Source organism: Lichenostomus cassidix, chromosome 3, assembly GCF_008360975.1.
Source record: "Lichenostomus cassidix isolate B80296 chromosome 3, HeHo_3.0, whole genome shotgun sequence".
Classification (NCBI taxonomy): Eukaryota; Metazoa; Chordata; class Aves; order Passeriformes; family Meliphagidae; genus Lichenostomus; species Lichenostomus cassidix.
This window is the reverse complement of record NC_139483.1, coordinates 14897156-14919663: the sequence shown is the minus strand read 5'-3', so window position 1 is coordinate 14919663 and position 22508 is coordinate 14897156. Positions and strand designations below refer to the sequence as shown.

Genomic DNA, 22508 nt, shown 5'->3' with positions numbered 1-22508 from the left:
CTGAACTGCCCTTTGACCTGTCTTGAAGGGGAGTTACTGGCTCTTGGGCATTCTTTTTGATTTGATTTGATGCTGCCTCCACAATGAACCTCCCTGTGAGGCCCATTTCAGGCCCATTTGTGCCTCTCTGGTTATGGAATTCCCTATTTCTTTCTACCTCATTATGGAAAAAATCAAGCCCTAACTTACTGAAGTATAAAATGAGTATGAATGCACATGTATATGTATACATATCTTCCAGTGCAGAGGAGACAGGATTTAATTAACCTGGTGTGTTTTGTGTTCATTTTCTGTTTCCAGTATTTGACTGCAACTTTGAATCTCCTTGTGAGCTGGAATATTCCTTTACCTCAAAAGATCAGGAAACCCACAACAATGCCTGGGTCAGACTGAGTGCAGAGGAAATCTCGCAGCTAAACCTCCCAGATGGGCCAGAGAGAGATCACTCTGAGAGCACACCCAAAGGTAAGATGAATGCTACTGTGCAATGCCATCAGTGTAGTGGTTAATTCTAAAATAAAAACACCCTTGCTGCCACCCCCAAAAATAACCCTAACAGAAAAACCCAAGCCTCCCCCAACAAACATGTCTTCCTGAAATGCTAAAGACAGCCATAATCCCTTTGCTTCAGCAGACAATGATGAAAACAATGTGACAAACAAAAGGGGGGTTGTTCTGCACATGAGAAATGTTTTCATCTAAAGGCAAGCTTCATCATATATCTGGGAAGCAAAGTAACAAATACAGTCTTGTGTAAAATCTGAATTGGGCTGGCCCATGCCATGAATGGTATTTGGATGAGGACTGTACTGTGGCGACTGTGTTTAAGGTCATTCAGTGTTTGGAAGAGTCTGGCCTTATCTTTCCTTTAGGTCCTGTTTACCACTTGTGAATTTGCAGACCATTTTAGGCAATATCCTTTTGTCCAGGGCTTAGGTTCTCTGTTTGGTAAGAAAACAAAAGATGGACTTTGTCCTTAATATAAGAAAAAAGATCCTGTCCCTAAAGAGAGCTAGGAGGTCTCAAAAGAGTGGAATGCAGCAGACATTTTTTTTCCTTTCTTGGAAGAAAATTTGGTTTGTTGGAATTACTCTTCCTGCCTATGATCATATCTGTGAACAGCAGCATATTTCATTAAGATTATAAATTCTGAAAAGATTTTTAGATATATTTGTGCTCTTCGAATCCTGGGAAAGCAGAAAAATAATCTTAACAACCTTTTGGCTGTTAGTGATACCTGCTTGGAACCTCTCTCTGGAAGGTGATGTTGATGATAATGGACCTACAAAAATGGAAACGGGAGAGTTAGAGCTACAAACTTTATCCAGGAAAACAAAGAGGTGTCAGGAAGGACAATGAAAATTATAGGGGATATAGAACAGTTTCCATAGTAGGAAAAATGAAACAAAGATTCTCTATTCAATCTCCAGTGGCAGGGGTTAGAGGTCTTTAAAATGCAGATTGAAGAGCAATAGAAAGCAGCTGTGAAGTTGGTGCGTTCCAGGTTTAGAACAAGTGAGCAGAGGCATTTTTCATGTGGTACCTGAATAAAAAGTGCTAATAAAATACATGAATTAATGTTACGGGGACAGAAGTGTGCGTAAGTTTAAAGAAAGATCAGATGAATTCTTGCAGAATACATTCATCACTGGATGTTTAATTCAACAGTCTGTTTAGAGTCAGGAAGACTCTTACATAGAAGGCTGCAGGGAAAAGGATCATTTTCTTAGTAGCCAGCATTAGAGACAGCATTTGACTTTGCAGAGCTGCAGTCTGACTGCTTGTAACAGTTCTTATATTCAGGCAACTACTGAGGAAATTTTCCATGCTGCTTTCATTCATATTCTGTTTTCTCATCCATACCAATAGTATAGTACTTTTCCCCAGATAGCCATTATAAATTAACTTTTAAGGCCCATTGATTCATCAGCAGACCAAGTCATTTTGGTGTGATCTGTGTTGTGTGTAAAGCAGATGGACCACGTTTGCGCTGCATGCAAATACCTTCTAATTTCCACATCAACGAACATACACACGCACACTAAATTTCTTGCTACAAAGATACAGTTCAGGGAAAGTTTGAGGTAAATCAGAATGCCTGTTTTGATCTCCTTTTTCTTAAATTCTAGTTCAAGCTGGCTGCCCTTGAAATTTAGGAATTAAAACCTTGTTTGGAATTCAGCAGAGTAGCTGTTACTTTCCTGGAGTGGGGAAAACCCACAAGGAATTAAATTTATTGTTCCAGGTAAAGAGCCTGGCCATGTCCCTGTGGTTCTACACATTGTCATTCGATGATTCTTTTGGGTTCCTTTCAGTATAGTTGTACTTTATCTGTACTCAGTTTTATGTATCTGTCAAAGCAGAAAAAAGGGAGACTGTCGGCTGGCCCTGTAGCCCAAAACCAAAGGTGGTATTGGTTGATGATTTCAAATTGCCTATTGGGTTAAAATTCCATTTCTAAGACCAAAGTGTAAGGTTTTTAATCTGGAATATAGGCAATTTAGGCTGAATCTTGTGTTCTGCTGTTTTCTTCTGTTCTGAGGGGCAGGCAACCAGTGTCAAATTGATTAGGTGGATTTAGATTTGCAGGGTGTTAGGGTGGATTATTTTGTGTGGTTTGTTTGCTTGTGTGTGTATGTGTGTGTTTGTTTTTTTTAAATTACCAGGCATGTTGGACACAGTGATAATTTTTTCTCAGTAGAGCTGCAGGTCTGCAACTCATAGATGACTGTAACTCTTGCATGTATAAAGACTCATTTAAAAATCAACACTTGGAGCTAGCATCTCTCTATTTTAAATCACTTTAATTACAGCTGTTTGGCATAGATAGTTGTGTGGTCTGTTTCAATCTGAAATAATTAAGCACAGTAGTTCCAACCCCCACTGTTTCCTGCAAATTGTACTTGCAATTATCTCAATCTCATTTCATCTCCTTTGCAGACAGTAATGCACAGAGATAAACAGATAGCTTAACTAGATTTTGGGATGGTTTAGCTCATCCTTGTCACTTGGTTATCAAGTCATGTCAAGACATTGATAGAGACAAATGCCTCTGTTACGATTCATTTGGCTTCACTTGAGTTTCTGTAAAACGTTCAGTAGAAAATCATTGGTAGATCTCCCAAAGAGAGACATTGGAAGAACTTCTGCATTTTTGCCCCTGTCCCAGCAGCATGATACAGCTCAGTGTCAAGAAATTCAGAAGTCAGCATGGATTAAACCTCCCAGAGTAAGAACTAACTTCTGGTGTCTCAGCATCTGGTTACAGACACAGCTGAGCAATCCCCTCATTTGGCATGTTCAGCATGTACTGTCACACAAATCATTGATCTTTTGGATAGGAATAGATGGTGAGGTGGCAGAGTTTGATATTAAATTATTCAGGGTAAAAGATTGAAGATCTAGTTTGCAAAGAATTGAAAAGGGATGCTTAACCAGCTAATAGTGGCAGGTAAAATTTAGTGCAGATTATTTGAACTGAGGTGATGGGAGAGACAATCAGAGTTTGGCATATATGCAGACAGATTCTGAGCCGGTTACAGTCACTTCAGCTGATTTAGGGGTAGGAATAGAGCTGTGAAAGCATCAGCTCAGTAGCAGTCACAAAATAAATGTGATTTGGGGGCTTGCTGGGAAGGGAGTAGAGAAAATAGGAGGAGTAGGCTATAGTATAAACGTGTGGGGCAGCTGTATTTAGAACTCAGTCTTCTGTTCTAGATCCCATGCATCAAAATTCTTATAGTACTGCTGGGAAAGTTTTTCGAAGAACAAAAACAAAGATGATCTAAGATATATAATGGCTATCTTCTAGGAACACTTAAATTAACTAGGGCTACCCTGCCTACAAGAGGCATCTAAAGGAATATATGCAGGGTTGTATAAAAATCACAGAAACTTATAAAATATGTATAAAGATTTATAAACTCCCAAGGGTTTGTGAAACACTGAAAGGATGAGTACAGAAGGAATATTTGATATTTCTTCTAATATAGTATTGGACAGCATCAAGTGAAATTAGTAGATGTCAGGCAAAACAAAAGGAGATCCTTCAGTATGTAACAAACAGTGAAACAGTGGAACTTTCTGTCCAGGGTGTTGTTGCTGAAAGCTTCTGTGGGTGTGCAAATTGACAGGATATGTGCAGGGAAGAAAAATAGTTACAGCTACTAAATTCTTTACAAAATCTTTTCTGGTTCAGAAAGTTTTTGTGTGACAGGTCCCTGAGGGCCAGGGGTGGTGAGGGACAACTGTTTGCTCTCTCTGTTCATTGTTTCTGATGTATTTCCACCTGTTTGTTTTCAGAGCTAGATATTTAAAGTTAATGGATCTTGGGTCTGATAGGGTTGGTGTCGTGATATCCTCCCCCACCTCCCAGCCCAGGTTTAGATGCCCTTTGAAAAAAGATAGAAAGCTAATAGTTTTGGACCAATTTGGAGTGTCAGACAAAAGTTGCTATTAAACATATAATATTGTTTGCTCTTCTGTTAAAGCCTTGGGAATGCTATCAAGCCATGCAAAAATATTGAGTATTTGGTAGGAAGAAGTGCAGGACTGTTTGCCTATAGAAATCTAGAGAAGGGAGGCTATCAAGATTTTGTTTTTTTAAATTTGTGCTAAAATATTTCACTCTCCTCCATTCCCCCCCATTTTGTAAGTGGGCCAGTGAGTGACAGAATCACTGGTGTATCTGCCAGTTAGGCCTCTGAAGATCTGCTGGAGTTACTCACATTTCCAAATCTAACTTATGTAACTTTCTGCAGGGTCAGAGATTTAAGGTTAAAGTTCCACTGATGTGCTAAAGATTTGACAGGAAAACCTCCCATGTTGGGATCTGAATTGGGCTTGTACATGCTGTAATGAGTAGGCATTCCATTGTGGATTACTAGACTTCTTTTAATTCATGAATAAGCAAAAAGATGCTATAAAAAATTCAAGCATTCTGCATCACTGACTGCATTTATTTATTTTGACAAGTGTGATTAATTTTTAATTATTCATGATCCTTCATAATATATTATACCAGCAAATGCACTGCAGTCTATCGTAATGAAATATGAGGAATTGGAGATCATGCAACTGTGGCAGTATTTCCTAAGGAGGCAGGTGAGACAACTAAGTCTGTGGCTAGAAGGAAGGAGTTTGTAGACCAAGGAAGTTGCACTTTCAGCTGTGTGGATGTGTGTTTTTGCCATATTCAAGGCAGAGAGTCATTTGCCTCTCTGATAAACCTGATATGAGTCAAACCAGCCATGAATTCTATGCCTCTCAACTCTTGAGTCAAACCCAGGGTTTTCCATACTGTGGGAGACTATAGGATAGAGCATTGAGTTTGACATCCATCACAGATGGTTTAACAGCCATCAGAAAGTGGTACTTTTCAGAATTCACCTCTCCTGTTACCTTATTGCAGTGCTTGTATTTTCCTTCCTCTGGAGAAGAACTGGCTCAGTTTCTTGCAATGCTGTGTTGCCCAGGGACTTTGGAAAGTGGTAATTGTGGTCCCTCATCTGAGGCTACACCTGGGACTTAATTTTGAGTCAAATCTTATAAGGAAGAGAGAGAACCACTAGTGCAAAGTTAATCCTGTGTATTTAAGAAGGCAAGACCAGCAGCAGCTGGACCCGAAACAACTGCACATGAACTGAGTCCAGGTCTGATCAAATGTCACAGTGATCTGTTTCTAACCATAAATGCAGTTTTAAACTGGAAGGAGAAGAGTCTTGACCACTTCTGGTTGTGGTTATGCAAGTGGGTTGCCTGCTTCTCTTTAAATATTGTGATTCTAGATCAAGTAAGTAAATCTCTGCTTCTGTGATTTGAAGATTTCAGGAACAGGAAAATATGCAGCTGCTTGATAAAAATTTCAGATGAAGAGATAAGTTGTGAAGGTATGACCACCATTCCAAATAAAAATCAAAAGAGTAATAAGCCACCCTGCAAATGTGAACACCAGTTGAGACAACATCTTAATGGAAAATGTAGATTAAACTTTCATGAAGGATGGCAGGGGAAGTGGGAGATGAATGAGGACAGTGCCCTAACCAGCCACTGATTAGTTGAAAAGCTCTTATATAAGTTCTAAAACAAGAAGTATCTGCATATTGTGTTAATGTGGTTTTAATTTTTGTAATTATTACTAAAGAAATGGAGCAAGGCTAAGGCACTGAGCATATTAGCAAATGGGAGATAATGAACTGCAGGATTATAAAATGGCTGTTGACTTTAATTTATGATTCCTCAGACAAAGAAGAATGAGGCAGATAATAAAAGATAATAAATAATATTTTGTTTCAGATTATCACTTTATTAACAAAACAGTAGAGTATAAATCAATGTGGGCTTGCAAGAAATAAGTAGGCAAAAATTTTTTTTTCATGTAGAAATCTAGCAGAAAAAATACTTGTATCATTTAAAATTCCACAAAAAATGGGGAAAAAAACTCTCTCAGAAAAAGATAACTATTTACCAGGGAAAAGAATAAAGAGTAAAGAGAGTAGCTGGGCTCACACCAGACAGACAGAAGTTTTCCCTTTACATTAATTCTTGTACTGGTTTGAGGATATGCCTTGATCTCACAGAATTGATCGAGCTTATGTGTCTTTTGAACAAGATATCAGAGGTATTTCTTATTTAGTAAATCATTACATGGAGTTTGAGATCTCGACACCATAGGCCTGGAAAAAGAAACAGCAAACCAAGAATTGTTTTCTCAGGAGAATTTCTATTTGGAAGAAAAATGTTTTGAAACTATCACAAGTTTTGACAAAAAACTTGCAGACCTGAATGTTTACTACATCCTTGTCTCTAATGCTGGAGAAGAATGTGGATCGTTCTGGTTTGCAAAGGTTCAATCCAGATGGTTGAATCCTTAAAAACATACTGCTGTGATATGATGCCACCCTAGTTTTATTATTTATATGCCTTCAGGTAGGTATACCATGAATATTTGTGGACTTCTGTACTTTTGTTTAGTTCAAGTGGGATTCAGTTTCTATTAGTTATTTTCCTCTTTAAGATTTAGTTGGTGTCTCAGTGGAAATAATTGTTGTGTGTGAGTTGAAGGATCAGCTACATGCCACAAGTGGAATAGCAGAAGAATTAAGTGAGATCTGGAAGTAACACAGACTGAAAATTATTCATCAATCTTATTGCAAATGAGAGATGTATGGATTTGTAGGGATGACTATCAAGGTCTTTGTATACAAAGATGAGGGTTGAAATAAAAAATATTATTTACAGTGAATAGTTCTGGCTGTTCTAGATGAGATTTACATTTTGGTACCAAACTTGGCAACATAAATGTGTCAAGTGTTACAACACATACCCATAGGAATTTATGCAACATTAAGACACTAAATGCAAACCAAACTTGCTTCCAGAGTCCATTGGGCTGTGGAGAAGGAAAAATACAGCCTTTTTACAAGGATCAGATTCCAGCTCATGCTCTGTCAGTACAAAACATGGACCAGGTGTTTCTAGCATTTTGCAGCTTGCTCTTCTCATTAGTACTACACTTGTGCTTTGTTATTGCAAAATTATTTCCCTTTAATGAGCCTGCTCTAAAGAGGCAAATTATTGTCTCGCTGTAGGACAGTGTGTTTGTTTATAGAGTAGCTATGTATTTATACAGACGATGGAGAAGCACGTGGGTTTGTTGATTTTAGAAATCTCGTTTGTTCATTCCTTAATTCAGTGAAGCCTTGCATGCAACTCAACATCCAGCAGTCTGTTCCCCAAGCTGAAGAAGAAAAATTAATTTCAGTGTGCATCAGATGTTAGTATGCTCTAATGGCTTGCTGCATACCTGTGACTAATGTACTCCAACAAGTATTTCCAGAAAAGGCAGAGACAATGAAGAATAAATGGCTTGTAAAATGGTCCCTTTCTCACTCCTAATGATGATTTCTCCTTGGAGATGAGAGGCATATTAAAAGGAGAGCTGGAGGGAAGTATGTCCTACTCTTGGCTGTGCTTGACCTTTTTACAGGAAAAGACTACTGGATTAACACACATTTGTAATTTTTTATACCTCCATAATGTGGGACAATGTCCTTTTCCACCAAAGGCTTGTGTATGTCCATGCACATGTGTTCAGAGGGTTTTTTAAATTGAACTTTTTAAGCATAGAAGACTCACATTTTAACCAAAAAAACCCCAATGAATTAATAAGTTATTTGCTAATTTTAATTTCTTTCTAGCCTACCTGCTGCTTTTATTTTCTGTGGGTTTATTTTTTTCCCATGGTAATAATAGCTCACACATATGGCTCTGTACACAAAAATGTAATGTATGGTAAAGGAGTATCAGCACTCTATGAACTGGCAGCCCCTTGGCTGCATTTTGCTGATCCTTACCAACCATGGTCAAACTACATCCATTGCCAAATATTGCAATAACCTGTGCTCCTTCAGCACTTCAACTAGGAGGCTCTGAGAATGCTCTAAAAAATCAGGCACTTCATACAGTTTTGAAGATCTGGGAGAAGGATTTCTCCCTGTTATCAGAGAGAAACTAAAGCACAGTGTAGTTAAATCAGTAGCCCAAGGGGAGCTGTGTTCCCCATGGTGCCAAACTTGTATCCCTTGCACCTCTACAAGTAATTGCGGGGGCCTGTTGTTCCCCAATATTTTTGTCAAGAAGTTGGCTTGCTCCACTTACAATGAATAGATGTTATCATGTGGGATTTTTTACACAACCATTTTGTGAGATTATGTTAAAAGCGTCATCGAATTGACAAGAACTGGAATATTTTTCCTATCACTCTTCACATCAGTGATAAAGTGTCTGTTGTGTTGCAGTAGGTATCTTACACACCTATGCTTGGATGAATACATTAGAGGAGTCATAGAACTGTAAAAGCTAAGAGGTTTTAGTGCTGTGACTCTTGCCAAGAACATAGTCCAGCCAGTTAGTAAGAGGTAAGAAGGTAAGAAATTGTTAATTTGCAACTGCGATAGAGAAAATATGCTTCAGTCAGGACCTTAGGGTAGATGAAGATAACCCAAGTACAGTTTAACCATTTTGCCAGATAAATTTGGGTAAAGAGAAGATTGATTTTTTTTTTTTTTAAATTTTTTTTTTTTTTTAGTATTTCTGTCTTTGGTTTTCATGTGAAATTTGAGTTGTTTAGATTTAAGTCTGCAAAGGGTGTGTTGATACCAATGCTTTTGTAATATCTCATTTTCGGGATGACACAATTACATGTACTAGTTGAGAAGTGTTGTGAGAAGTGTTGTAAGGAGTATTCCCCTAGCCATGCCTTCTGAGATTAAATCTTAGAGGAATTGTTAACATTAAAGTTCACCAAAGTAGTTTTATTTACCTTTACCTTGAAGGGTGTGGAACTTCTTAGTTTAGCTGTTTTCTCTTATAGTAGGTTAAATGGAGCATGCTTATTTTATTCCACTCAAAATAACCAGAGGAGGTTGCAGCATTAAAGAAAAGACACTGAATGAGAATTCTGTTTTCTATCTTTAAAAAATAAATTTCATAATACCAAGCAATGCCTGTTTTGGCGGCCCCAAGCATCTTGCTTAGCTTCTAATGAATAATCATCCTTTCAATTATGAGCTAGAAGCTATCCCTGAAGTTTCATCTGTTTTCTTTGTTTGCTTGTTTTGAGAGCACAGTGATTAAACAGATGGTATAATGCATGAACATGAGAATGGCCATACTGGGAGAGCAGGAGAGGGAAGAAAACTGATGGCTGGACTTCCCCAGATATTCTCTCACTCTTCAGACAGACAGGCTGTGTCACAGACTGTATGCTGAGGGGAGCAATAGAATATAGCTCTCCGTGTTATGTTGTAACTCTGCTGGGGTGCATACTACAGTGTCCCCTTGTTGATTTGGGAGCTCCAATCCTCGACCTTATTCCTATGTTGAGCAACACTTCCTTTCTGTGCAATAAATTACATTGTGTGTCCCACTCATGGTAAGGAAATCTCTTGCTTTAAGTCCCTGTGAGGTCTTTCAGTCTCAACAGCTCGGGCTTTCTCATCTATCAAGTGCAAACAATTTAGAAATGCTTGACCTCCATCTTTTACGTTCCCCAACTGAACAGGATTTTAAAAAAGCTAAATACAAGAGATTATCTTTTGTTAAAAAGAAAATACTATGTTTTAAATAATTCATTTATAATTCACATTAATGGCTCCTATCAGTTTTAAAGTCAGGTGAAAGTCAGCTTTTTTAGCTGAGTGCTCCGGTGTCACAACAGATGAGAGAAGCAAGCACCACTTAATTCTAAATGGCATTTCCTTAAGAAGTCAAGGAATGTAATAGTGGGCTTTTAGCCATTGTTCTGCATTTTTTCTTCTTTCTATTCTATGTCTTTGAGCAAATCTAACCACTCTTTTGGGAGAGGCTGTCTTTCTAAATTATCTGATGTAAACATAAGTAAAAAAGGTGATGTGTAGGTTTCTCCACATTTGAAAAGATGTTCAAACAGCAGAAGCAGAAGATTTGTTACTTGCCATTGCCTGTGTTAAAAGGATAAACCTGATGAAGGACAGAGCTACAATAATTCACCTTGTGTGTTGCTTTTAGTGGGGGACGTGTTGCTGCTTTCATGTGCTTCCAGTGGGGAAGTGGAAAGGTCAGGCAATGAAGGGAAGCATTTTGCTGTGTTCCACAGATAGGCATCTCTGGCAGTCATTAAGAACTTTTCCAGGCACACAAACAGCTTAATAAAGGTTAGATCACAATTCCTTTTCACCTGTCGCAGTCTTGTTTATCAGAGAAAAGCCCAAGCTGCAGAACTCCAGTATTGATTTTGAGCAGAAGGTTCAAGGATGTTCTATTTTCAAGGTGTTTATTCAGAGAATGGAGGAAACAAAAAGCCCATGTTAAAACATCATTATGATGCAGGTTTAACTCCACTCTGTGTTTTTCCTGAAGGTCTGAAAGTATTGGAGGAGGAGGAGGCAGAGGATGCTTTATATGTGACTGCTCTAAAAAATTACAGCTTTTCAGACTACCAGTTATGGATAGGGCGGGCTCTACCTGCCTGCCTGAGTTGATCCTACATGTCAACAAAGTCACTTCGTTAGACGTGAAAGTTTTCTGTGACACACAGCTTGGACGTTTACATACTGAAATTTCTTAGAATGGGGGAAAGGAAAACATTGTTCTGGTGGCCCCAGTGCCCAATTACACAGTAGGGAAAGTTATTTTAGTTCTGTAGTTGTTGGTTTACCTATCCAGCTATTTAAGGGCAATATGTTTAGTGTCATCATGTTTTTAACAAATCAAGATTTCCAAGGAACTAATAGCTTGGATAGTTAATCTTTGTTTTATCATTAATTAAGGGCAAAAAGCAAGAATACAAGAACGTAGTACAAAACATTGTATAACTTAATTCAGAAACTGTGGCTTACTCCCAAAGTAGTGACCTTCTCAATGACTAACAAAAGCAAAGGCAAAGGTATCTGTTAAACAAGAATAGGTTCTAAAATCTACTATTTAGTAAAGATGTTAGGCCATTTGCAATTGGTGGCAACAGCTGAGTGAGCAGTGACAATTAATATTTTTAATAGCAAATGTTTTAGGGCCATTTATTTAAGTATGACCACCAGTGTAGCATATGTAGCTGGTTTATCAATCAATGGAGAAAGGTGAACAAGGTGTAGGAGGAGTTTATCTTTGAAGGATTTGATCACCCAACTAGAGAACAGAAAATATGGATCCCAGCTACACTGAAAAAAGCCACTGATAATCGTAATGGCTTTGAAGCAAGGCATGATTAAAATGTACTCCAGGCCTTTTCAAAGTTGGTGCTTGACTTGCTGCAGGCAGTTCTCTCTGTGGTCACCTTGCAAAATGGAAGGTTAATGGCAGATGTTTGTTGTCCAAGATGTGATTTTTTTATATGTAAGGCTGAATTGAACATGGAGATTTCTGGAATATTTGGTTACTGCTTGGATAGAGCAGTACTATTCCCAACTGTCTTAAAATTAAAGAATACTCCAGAACTAAAAGTTAAAATTATGCCTATTTAGAAACTGAAGGTTGGCTTCCATTAATACTAAACATCCTCTTCTGTTGTACAGTAGGTTTTTGCCAGGACTTGGTGACAGGACTAAAGGGTGTTTCACTGCAGATGAAATGTTGGGAATTGGTGTTCAGGTTTGCCTTGCAGTGAGGAGAAATACCCTTGCAAAATCATGTAAGAGCCAATATGCTTCCAGTAATGTTGGTATTGTGCATTTGCTTATGTGCTTAGATGAATGTTTGTGTAATAGATGAGTGCTGCTTGAAGCTGAGCACCTCCATTTCTTTCTGCTGATTTACAGGGAAAAGTGTCTGTCTGGACAGGTAAGGGCAACCATAAGAATATGCTGGAGTAGGGTCAGTGCTTGAGTGATTGGTGACCTGGACTTTGATTACAGAGTGAATGACAAAGTGTAATTGAAATAACTGAGCTCCAACCAGCTGAGGGACCTCACTGGATGTAAAGCACTGCTTAACTTGGGGGAAGAGCTTTTTTGCATGGAGGAGTTTGGCTGGGATATCCTTGAATTAAGAGACAGGAATTGGCTGTATGGAAAAGGGACACATTAGAGACAATGCCTTTAACCACTCTCTGCTTTTGGGGGGTTTTATTTTAATCTGAATGAAATTATACATTTCAGAGTGCTTTGTGGGTGGGCAGGTGAAATGTACTGTATTACAGCTACAAATTGATTGCTCTGTGCCTTAGTCATTGTTATATCCATTAATTCTTCGAGATAGTGGGGCACAAAAACTGACCCTGAGTGTGAAGCTGGTAATGGGCATTGCATTGAGAATGACCTAAAAGAAAAATTAACAAATTTGTTAATTTCTTGATTGGTTACCTACTATACTACTTCTATCAGCAAGCTAAACTTTTTAAAATGAAAGCCAGTTACGGAACAATTCCTTGTTGCTAAAATGCCTATTGGTAATACAAACTACAGAAACTTGAGCAAAGTACAGATTAGCCCCTTTCACTCCTAAATGTAATCAAAACCTCTTGATTGTTTGTGTGTGGGTTGTTTTGCTGGGGGTTTTCTTTTGGCAATTTTTTTATTCTGCGTTCTGAAAAGCACCTTCCTGCTCTGTTCTCATCCTCTGATCATTATCAGGTATTGTCCTTTGAAAGTATCTTTAGGATTGCTGGATGAAGGGGGTACAAACTGCAGGAAGTGGAATTTTGTTAGCCCAGGCTGTAATAAGCCTGTTTGTGAAACTGCTGAAGATGCTCCCAGTTTCTTATGGTTGGGCTAAATCCTGGCATGGTTTTTCTTTTCTGACACTGTCAGAAGGTGATACAAATGTGCATTGTGCCACTGGAAGCCTTGCTGCAGGTATAACAGCAAGCATAGTGGCAGCTCTTTCAGTTTGGCTTTTTATTTTCTGGTGGGTTATTTGCCATGTTTGGGTTTTTGTTTTGTGGGGGGTTTTTTGAGTTTGGGGTTTTTTTTGTTTAGGTTGTTGGTGCTCTTTTTTTTTTATTTGCTTGTTTTGATTTTGGGTTTTTGTTAGTTTGGTTTGGTGTGCCTTTGTGGGGGTTTTTTGTTGTTTATTTTTGTTTATTGGTTGATTTATTTTAAACACAGAGTCACATGCCTTTCTTACCTTAGAGATGCCAGCTGGGGTGTTAGTGAGAGAAGTTAAAGTTGTGCTACTTTTGCCCACCTCTGCATATTTTGTGTACTTGAGGGAAATGAGTGTTTGTTAACTGTGTGAATGTTCTGCACTTGCTGGCTGGGATGGGGGACAGAGGAAAGGCCACAGTGAGGTTTGGCTCTGCACAGAGCATTCCTGAGAGAGATCCAGGTGATCATCTTTGAGCCCTTGCAGAGTTGGTATTAGACCAGCAACTTCGGTCAACAGCATCTTGACAACCTCTACTTCAAGCTTGGGAGACAAGTTTGTGAGGGAAAAAAGATATTTTGTGAACTCTTTGCAATCTGAAAAACTTCGTTAAAGGGGGGTGGGACTCACAATTTTATTTCTCTTCAGAATTAAATTCTAAGCTAATGGTCTGTAGCTCAGGGAGGGGAAAACTGGGATACTAGCTAAGGGGATGTGTCCTGTAGAAATAGCAGCTTATCTGGTTACTGGAAAAACTGCTGTAGGGTTAATTTTAAGGAAGTTAAAGACCAGTATCTGCTGTGTAACAGTAAAACATACAAAGAACTTGTCTATTTCTTAGGACTGCTCAAATATTTACAGAATGTGCTTAAAGACTTGGTTAGATTGAAATGCAAGGCTTGTGTCTCTGCATGATTGGGTCCACATGGCCCCACACAAGGCTGTTTGTTCTCTTTTTCAGGATGAGATAAGACCGTAAGAAATTCTCTTCTGCACTACCTTTGGTCTACAAAGTACTAGCACTGAGAAAAGGAGATAATTTATCACCTTTTCCATATTACCAGATGTCACTTTAATTGATGGGTATCTTTTTACAATCACTTTAAAGGGAAAAAATTGCTTTTGAGGAATTTTTCCCTCAATTGACAGGAACTTAATGAGGGGTTGTGACTTTGTAATCAATTTTAATTATTGTGTAGTTAATACTGCTAAAAATAACAACTTTCCCTTTGATACTGAATGATTGATTTGTGAAGCAACTTGTAAATAATTCATCTCTTGTTCCCTAATGGTTTTTCTGTTAAAACTTTTTAAAGTAAAAAACAAAAGAAAACAAAAAGCAACAACAACAAAAAAACAAAACCAAAAACCAACCAACCAAACAACCCCCAGAAAACCCCCAAAACAAACCCCCCCCCAAAAAAAACCCCTGACAACAACTAAACAAGCAACAACAAAGAATCAGGCAAGCATTTCTGTAGCTAAAGCAGAGATAATATAATGTCATAATAATCACTGCTACCATAACTGGAGTTTTATACATTAAGAGCTGTGTGTTTTAATGGTTGACCCATGAAATAGAAAAATAGTATTTCTAGGTGTTTTTCCCATTCGATTACTAACTCTGTTGGAATGTGATCATATACAGCAGCCATTTTGTCCTTTAGTTTGCCAACTTTGAAATAGTGAGCAGACTCTGTCATATGTTGTAATTCTAATCAGGATCAGTTCTGATAAGATTATTCTACAAAAGACAGTAAAATCCTGCATCATCCTGTTATTTTCAGAATATATGCATTCAGTTTGGAGATTACAAGATGGCTCCTTTCCTCTACTGGTAACTGTGAATCCAACAGACCAATTTCTTTTGGATTTTTCCATGCTATTGATACTAGAGGGTCTCTCACTAGACCTTTTTGCAGCTTTCTCTTCTGTTGCTATTGAGAATTTTACTTTTAATATTTGAAGTGAAGGAGCACCATCCTTCATTTTCAGCAGTTGTCAGCCTTGTGGCACTGGAGATTTAAATCACCTGTTAGAACAAGGCTGTTTGTATGCATGTATTTTAAATGAGGTGAGATACACCAACATATTTGGGTCATTGTTTAGGATAGGACCACGTTCTGCATGTTTGAAAAGTACTCTGAGTTCCTCCAGAGGCAAGGTGCTATTAGTGACTATTGCTGTTCTGTGTGCAAGTGAATGTGGGCCGTTGGCAGTAATGGGACAGTGAAAATGGATTATCATTAATGTCAGCAAATACAGTTTTAATCATGTTAAAACCATATCTTTGTGAAACTAAATGAGATTTCTCATAACACAGCTACTTATTTGTATTCAGCATGCATTGCACAGACTACCTCACTATTCTTAAAGCAACTACCAATCACCACGAGGAGTCAAGCAGACGCTGCATTCTCCATAATTACAAGCAATTTTCCAATTGAATTATCCCATGATTTAATTCCTTACCTTGCATCTGGAGAGCATCAGCAATGTGCAGCTGTTTTGGCTTTGAGAATTAATTGTTGCTAAATGCATTAAGAGTGGTCTTGCTGCAGTGATTTCAGAAAAGAGTTAAATCCTAGCTCATTTTTGAATTAAACTTTTATTTCTTATTTCCCATTCTCTTGACTCAAGATCATGATGCAGGCCATGGGTTTGCTAGCATTTGCCTTGGCCAGTTGTGAATCTTAATTCAAAATAAATATGTTTAGTTACTGAAATGAAATCATATTACAATGAGACACAAAGTTTAATAGAACACACCAGAGTCAGTATAGACTGGAGGGCTGGGGATTAATGATAAATTATGTTAGTTTATCCTGCTGATATGACTGCATAGCTATAGCAAAAAAGAAGAGATAGTTACTTTGCAAAGTACAAAATATCCTGTGAAATAGGTACAACTGTTCATATCACAGGGGTTTTTTAGGCAGGCCAAGTACTTCCAGTATAGGAAGAGTGTCTTAGTAATTTCTCCTTGAGGGAAGGATGGACAGGTATTTAGACTGGGAGTAGCATGTGGTTTATTTCTGAATTTTATTTATGAAGAGCAGAAAAAGAATTGGAAGAAATCTCGAGTTTTGTGAGTTGAGATTGTCATCAGGGATTTTCCGAGTCCATTAGATTCCAGTGGGAATGGATTTTTTTTTTTAATCTGGAGTCTCAAATTCTCTCTCTCTTTTTCATTCTTTCGTTCGTTCTTTCTTTCTTTCTTTCTTTCTTTGTTTTATTAAATACAGAGATTGTAGCTAAGAGTCTTAGGAATCTTAAAATACAGAAGTGTATTTTCATAACTGTGGCAGGTTAATGAGAACATTCTTGAACCTGTACTTAGTTAAATAATGATACAAAGATAATGTGAAACTTGTAATGCTGCATGAAGTTTTTTGCTTTGACTTGTGACACCTTTAGATTGGTTCTTTAATGTCTGTGCCCCTGGTGTGACAAAACAGCTTTTGTGAAGTGTTGTTGATATAAATTAAGGCTGATATAAAGTACTCACTTTATTGGCTGGGTTTGGTGCATTAATTCAGGTAGCAAAAAGTTATCTAATTTTTTGGCAAGAAAAATAATGGTTAAATGAATATGTTAAACGAGATCCATCCCTGACAAACAGAGGTTACTTATCCAAAGCTGTGGAACATGATTATGTGGCTAAATATGAAAAAGTTGTCTGGTTTAAGAGTGCTGAGGTCTTGCAAGCCCTGTTCATGTGCAATGTGTATGGTTAACTTCTGTGAAAGCTTGGCTGTTTTCATCCAGGTGTTTGGGTTATCCTTTACACTGAGTCAAATTAGCTTCTGGGTAACTTCCTAAACTACCTTAAGGTAAAGGTATCACAGCCCTATGGAAATTCAGGGTTTTGTCTGCTTATTAAGGAACACGTCCCACATCAGGATAACTGCTTATCAAGAAAAATAATTCAAGGAAATAATTTGTTTAATACCTGCAGGATATTTGATCTTACACTATGGTATAAAGCATCTGGTTATGTTAATGACTGTGAATTTATATGAACCTGGAATAGAAATTTTTAGGAATTGTTTGTTTTTGATAATTGTTATGTTTTCATCATTCATGTGATGAAAGTTCTACTGTTTCAGAATGTGTACACAGATTTACACAATTCTGAATCTCTTTCTCAAAGGCAATTGTCTTTGCCCAATAAAAAGTGTCCTATGCATTTACTACTGGGTTTCCTTAGACTGTAGCAAAGTGTTTTGTGCTGAATTGAATCTACAAAGAACTTGAGAGTACAGTATTTTATCTTTTGTGCCTTGCAATAGAAGAAGGGGGTGCTAAGCCCCCTGCTATAAACAGTGTGCTTTTCAAACACCTCACAATGATAAGAACAAGTAGGTTCTGATTATATCTGAATAATATAAACATTGAGTTTGCCTAATGATTGTCTGGCTCATGATTTCTCCTTCCAACGAGAATCATATGCAGATTTAACATAACCAGGGCACTTAGACAGCAAGTAATTGAATTTGCTGCTTCTTGCAAAACTTTCCTTTATTCTCACCCAAAAAGCAGCTTTCTTGAAGAGCTTGTCTGCTAAAGAACTTTGCACTATGTTTATTCCTTAGAGAAAGGTTTAATTTAGGAACATGGACAAGAATTAACTTCCTTCTCTTAAAAGCCAAATAATTTTTATCTGTTCTATTCTAAGGCTGGAGATGTCTTATCTTGTTCCTATACAAACAAATTGTAGTTGCCTTTGGAAAGCCTGTGTATGACTGTGGATTTCTCACAAGCTGAAGGGAGAAACTCCTGAAGGAGGAGCAGTGAGAAAGGCACAGGATTGCTGGACCAACTAATACACAAATTTATGAGTCATTGCCTCTAGACAGTGGAGGAAACACAGAAGCAGTGGAATAAATGTGACCACATAGGTTTGAAAGGCATTGCTAATATAGTAGTGGAATAAAGCAAGGAAGAATGTGATGCCTTTAGGACTGGAATCCTGGAGGCAATAACTGTAGCAGAAAATGAAAAATCTGATACGTGGAGCATAGTAAGAATTTGTGTTCCAAGCAGGGATTATTGGCTGTAAGTGGAAGCTGTAAGAGAGAGATGAGGATGTCTCTTAATTGCCACAGCAGTCAGCTATAAGACTGGTGAAGACTTTTCTGGAAGAGAGAAGAATATTCTATTGCTATTGCATAAAACAGTAACAGAGACTAATGCAGTGTGCTGCATACTGGTTTGCTCAACTGAGTTTGAGAAAAAGGAAATCTAAAATAGGAATAAGTGTTGAAAAGGGCTCTTAGAATGGATCTTGTCAAAGCAAGTGAGATTACAAAATAGCCCTTTTTAGTTTACTAACATGAGGAGTAGATGCTGATGTTTATAAATATATTTGAAGAAAGAAAGGCAAGTGTTGGAAGTCTAGCTGAAGGAGAAGGAAGTGCTGACCAAGGAATATGTGAACAAATAAATACAGGCCACAAATGCATTTAGCATGAAAATAAGACAAAGATTATGAAGTATTAGGGCTGTGAATTAGCTTCCCAGTGAAGGGAGCTGCTAATCTAGATAGTTTTGATGTAGCACTGCATATTGTTCACCAACAGATGAAACAACTGGTGTTGCTGTCATGTGTACCTCTTGCTCTAAAAGTACCAACAGTGGTAACTTCTGAATTATCCATAGCACAGATATCAGGGCAGGGGGATGCTGCACCCATCCATTTATACTATACTATGATGTTTTGAAAACCTCCGTAGCTCAGAGCATACAGATCCTGTACTAAGTTCCCAGCCTGCAAGAGCAGCCTGTGCTATGCCAGAGTGCTGTCAATTTGGGCAGTTGTATTGTTTCATACCAGTATATTGGCCCTGACTTGCCATTGTTAACAGGATGGTCCTCTGCCTTTCAAAAGTCCTGGGTTATGGTTTTATTTCAAGTAGATTTGGGTGTCCTGAAACACAGTCTCTGCTGAATTTCTTTTTATACCTCAGAAGGAAAGGGCTCCCCACAGAAGAACAGGGGCTCAGTGAGCCATCCATGCTGTTTGCTGGGCTGTGCTGGGAAGAAGGACAAGCTGGCACTTGGCAGCTGCCTTGGGTCCCCCTAGTCCTCTGCCAGTCAAGCACTACATGCTGCACCGTTTACATTTGGTAACTGAGCAATTAAGGATTTTGTATTCTAATTACCTGGCCAATTATGTGCAGTGCAAAATTCCCTGCTAGTACTGCTGTGATAGCCTGAACTGCAGACAGTCTTGTGATTAAACTGTCCCTCGATGATGAAGTCGATAATTAACAAGAAGGCATTTTGCTGAGTAGTGAACAAAGTCAAAGAAAGAACAGAATTGAGTTTTCAGTGCTATAATATGGTTTTAATGGTGCTCTTCTCAGGGACAAGAACTTCTCTGACCTCCCCTGAAATTAAAAATGCATACCAATGTGCAGAAATGTAGACCTGATTTCTTTACAAAAAGCATAATATTGATGATCAAAGGGCTGGAGAACCTACACCACGAGGGAAGACTGAAGGAGTTAGGTCTTTTCTCCCTGGAGAAGAGAAGATTCAGGGAAGACCTCATTGCAGTATTCCAGTATTTATAGGGCAGCTACAAAGAGAACATACTCTCTTCACAAGGAGCCACAAAAAAGGGGCAACAGAAACAAGTTGCACTGGGAGAAGTTTCATCAAGATGCAAGCAAAATGATTTTTTTACAGTAATAATCATTCACTGGAAGAACTACCCACTGCTGGAGATTTTCAAGGTGAGACTGGACAGGGTGTTAGATCATCTTCTCTAGGTTCCCTTTCTCATGAAAAGTTGGATCAGATGATCTTTTGAGGTCCCAACCGTGCTGTTCTATAATTCAAGTTTTAACTGGGTAAAGTACCTTACCAATGTTTTTTTCCTTTGTTACATTCATCACAATTAAATCCTGCGCAGCCCATGCCAATCCTCTTGCAGAGTGTTCATAGCTCAGTGTCCTGTGTGCAGTTCAGTGTTTTCAGCCCTAAAATTTTGAGTGTCACTTTCAAGTGATAACTAAAGATGAAGTTTTTATTGTTCATTTGTCCTACAGTTGCAAAATAATGATTAGACATTTATTCCTCATAGTGTTAAGTGATGTGTGAACATGCAATATACAGGACAGAAAGGCACACAGCTAATCCATGTCAGCCTGGCATGAGCTACGAGTCAGGCAGACAGAACAAGCTATGCTATGTTACAGCATTTTATTTGAGCTGGTTTTTCCCTGGATGTCTGCATGAGCAGAACTCATCCAAATTATCTTTGGAATTTATTAGCTTTTATTGAGGGTTATCCACTTAAAAAATTTAATCCTTGTGAAGATGTCAGCTGAGAAAAATTGAAATACTGTAGCAAATGCATTTTGCTCCCTTAAAAAATTCAAAATGTTGACAGAAGTAATTATCCTGAGTGAGCAAATCTTACAAGTTATCCTTAACATTGTGAACATAATTAAATTATGGTAACTGATTTATATCAAATAAGCCTGGATTTTTTTTTATCTTATTCTTGCTAAAAGTTGTATCAAGACATCTGAAAAATATAAATGGACTTGTATAAACATCCTTTGGTCTGATAAAAGTTAATTTTGTACATGGAACGAGATATTTTCCTTAAAAGAAACGTCTGGAAAAGACCTTTTGAAGACAAGAACAAGTAAAACCAAGGGTTCTGTTCCTGCTAATATAGCTCATAAACCCAGCAATCATAATTTGGTAAATTAGTGCCTGAAAATGGGTTTACAAACATAGGAACCTGGCACCCACAGACCTCATGCAATTACTCCATTATAATTTCTATGTCATAGATATTTTCAGCTAAATCAAAACTGAGTAGGTTTTTTTGTTTGTTTTGCTCTTTTTTTGTGTGTGTGTTTTTTTTTGTTTTGAGGGGGGTTGGGGGTTTTTTTGTTGGTTTTTTTTTTTTAATTTTGTGCTTAGCTTCTGGCAGGGCTCCTCATGATTAAACATGTTACCATCTTCTGTAAAAGAGGAATGTCTCTTCCTCTGGTGTGTTTTGAGCAATATTTGTCCTTAGAGCAAGTAGTTTGTGAGTTCTCATCTGCAGAAACCTCTACTTCACTGGTTTTATTGGTGTTAAAGGCACAGAAACTTGCATGGGATCTCTCTAAGGCAAGTCTTACTGTGTCATTCATCACCTTAATGAGATTAATGGAAATAGCAAAGCTAAAGAGAATTTCATCTGTTACAGCAGATATACTGGCAAGCTCAACTTTCCTTTAACCAAAAGAAAATAGCTGCACTTTGGTGTTTGTGCATGTCAACCAACCATATTATGTGTGACATCAAAACTGAGCTGGACTTCTAGAAAGAATACTCATCATGCAGTTTGCACTTTCAAATCTGGCTGCAAGTGCTGAAATGTGATAACAAGTTCCTGCTCAATTTAATTTTCCTTTCCTGTATTTAACTTGGGACAGGAACATGCAAATGTGAAATATATTAGCTCTATTTGATAGGAATTCATGCTTTTCTCTAGAAGTGTATGACAATTTGTGGAAGAAATCAGCATTTCTTAAGTTCTAGGAAATTTCTCTCATCTTACAGAATTTCATCAAATCATAAAAAATCCAAGCTTGTTTTTGTGTATTGATGGTTGTAAGAATATATATTTAGCTGTCTGTTAGAGCTTTGTAAAATGACATATCTGCCCCTGTAAATTGTTAGGAATGAAACCAGAATCCCCTACAGGTACTAATTTTTAAGAGGTTGCAGTTAATGATGACCTCCAGTGAACTAATCCTTGGGGAGGGCCTCATTTAGAAATGTTATCATTGTCATTGCCCATTTTATTTGAGACTGAAGGTGAGAGCTCCCATGCCATGAAACCAGAATTTCAGCACATCTAAGAATTGCTGCAGACACTGGTACTGTATCACACCCTTTGATGTACTGGTACAAGGAGCGCTGTAATGTGTAGGTATGGAATATGCACATAAAACAACTCCAGCCATGTCCATGTTTTATCTCTATATAAAGATGAGTGTTTCCTTTTTTAATTTTCTTTTTCTTTTTTCTTAATGCCAGCTTTAATTGTCTTCAATACTTTATTGCAATGAGTGCCAGAAGCTAATAGTGTGTTCTGCTAAAGGTTTTCCTTTTATCAGTTTTTCAAACTGATACATTTAAATGGCTGCACTTCACCT

At 37.9% G+C, this 22508-nt stretch overlaps 1 protein-coding gene across 1 annotated transcript in view; it reads left to right on the top strand.

Annotated features, from left to right (window-relative positions):
* The window catches only part of ALK (ALK receptor tyrosine kinase), a 307378-nt gene that overhangs the window by 93592 nt on the left and 191278 nt on the right, over nt 1-22508 (top strand). The window contains exon 3 of the mRNA XM_085054627.1: nt 301-465. Within this exon, the coding sequence (XP_084910753.1) occupies nt 301-465 (165 nt within the window). The remainder of the gene's footprint in view (nt 1-300; nt 466-22508) is intronic.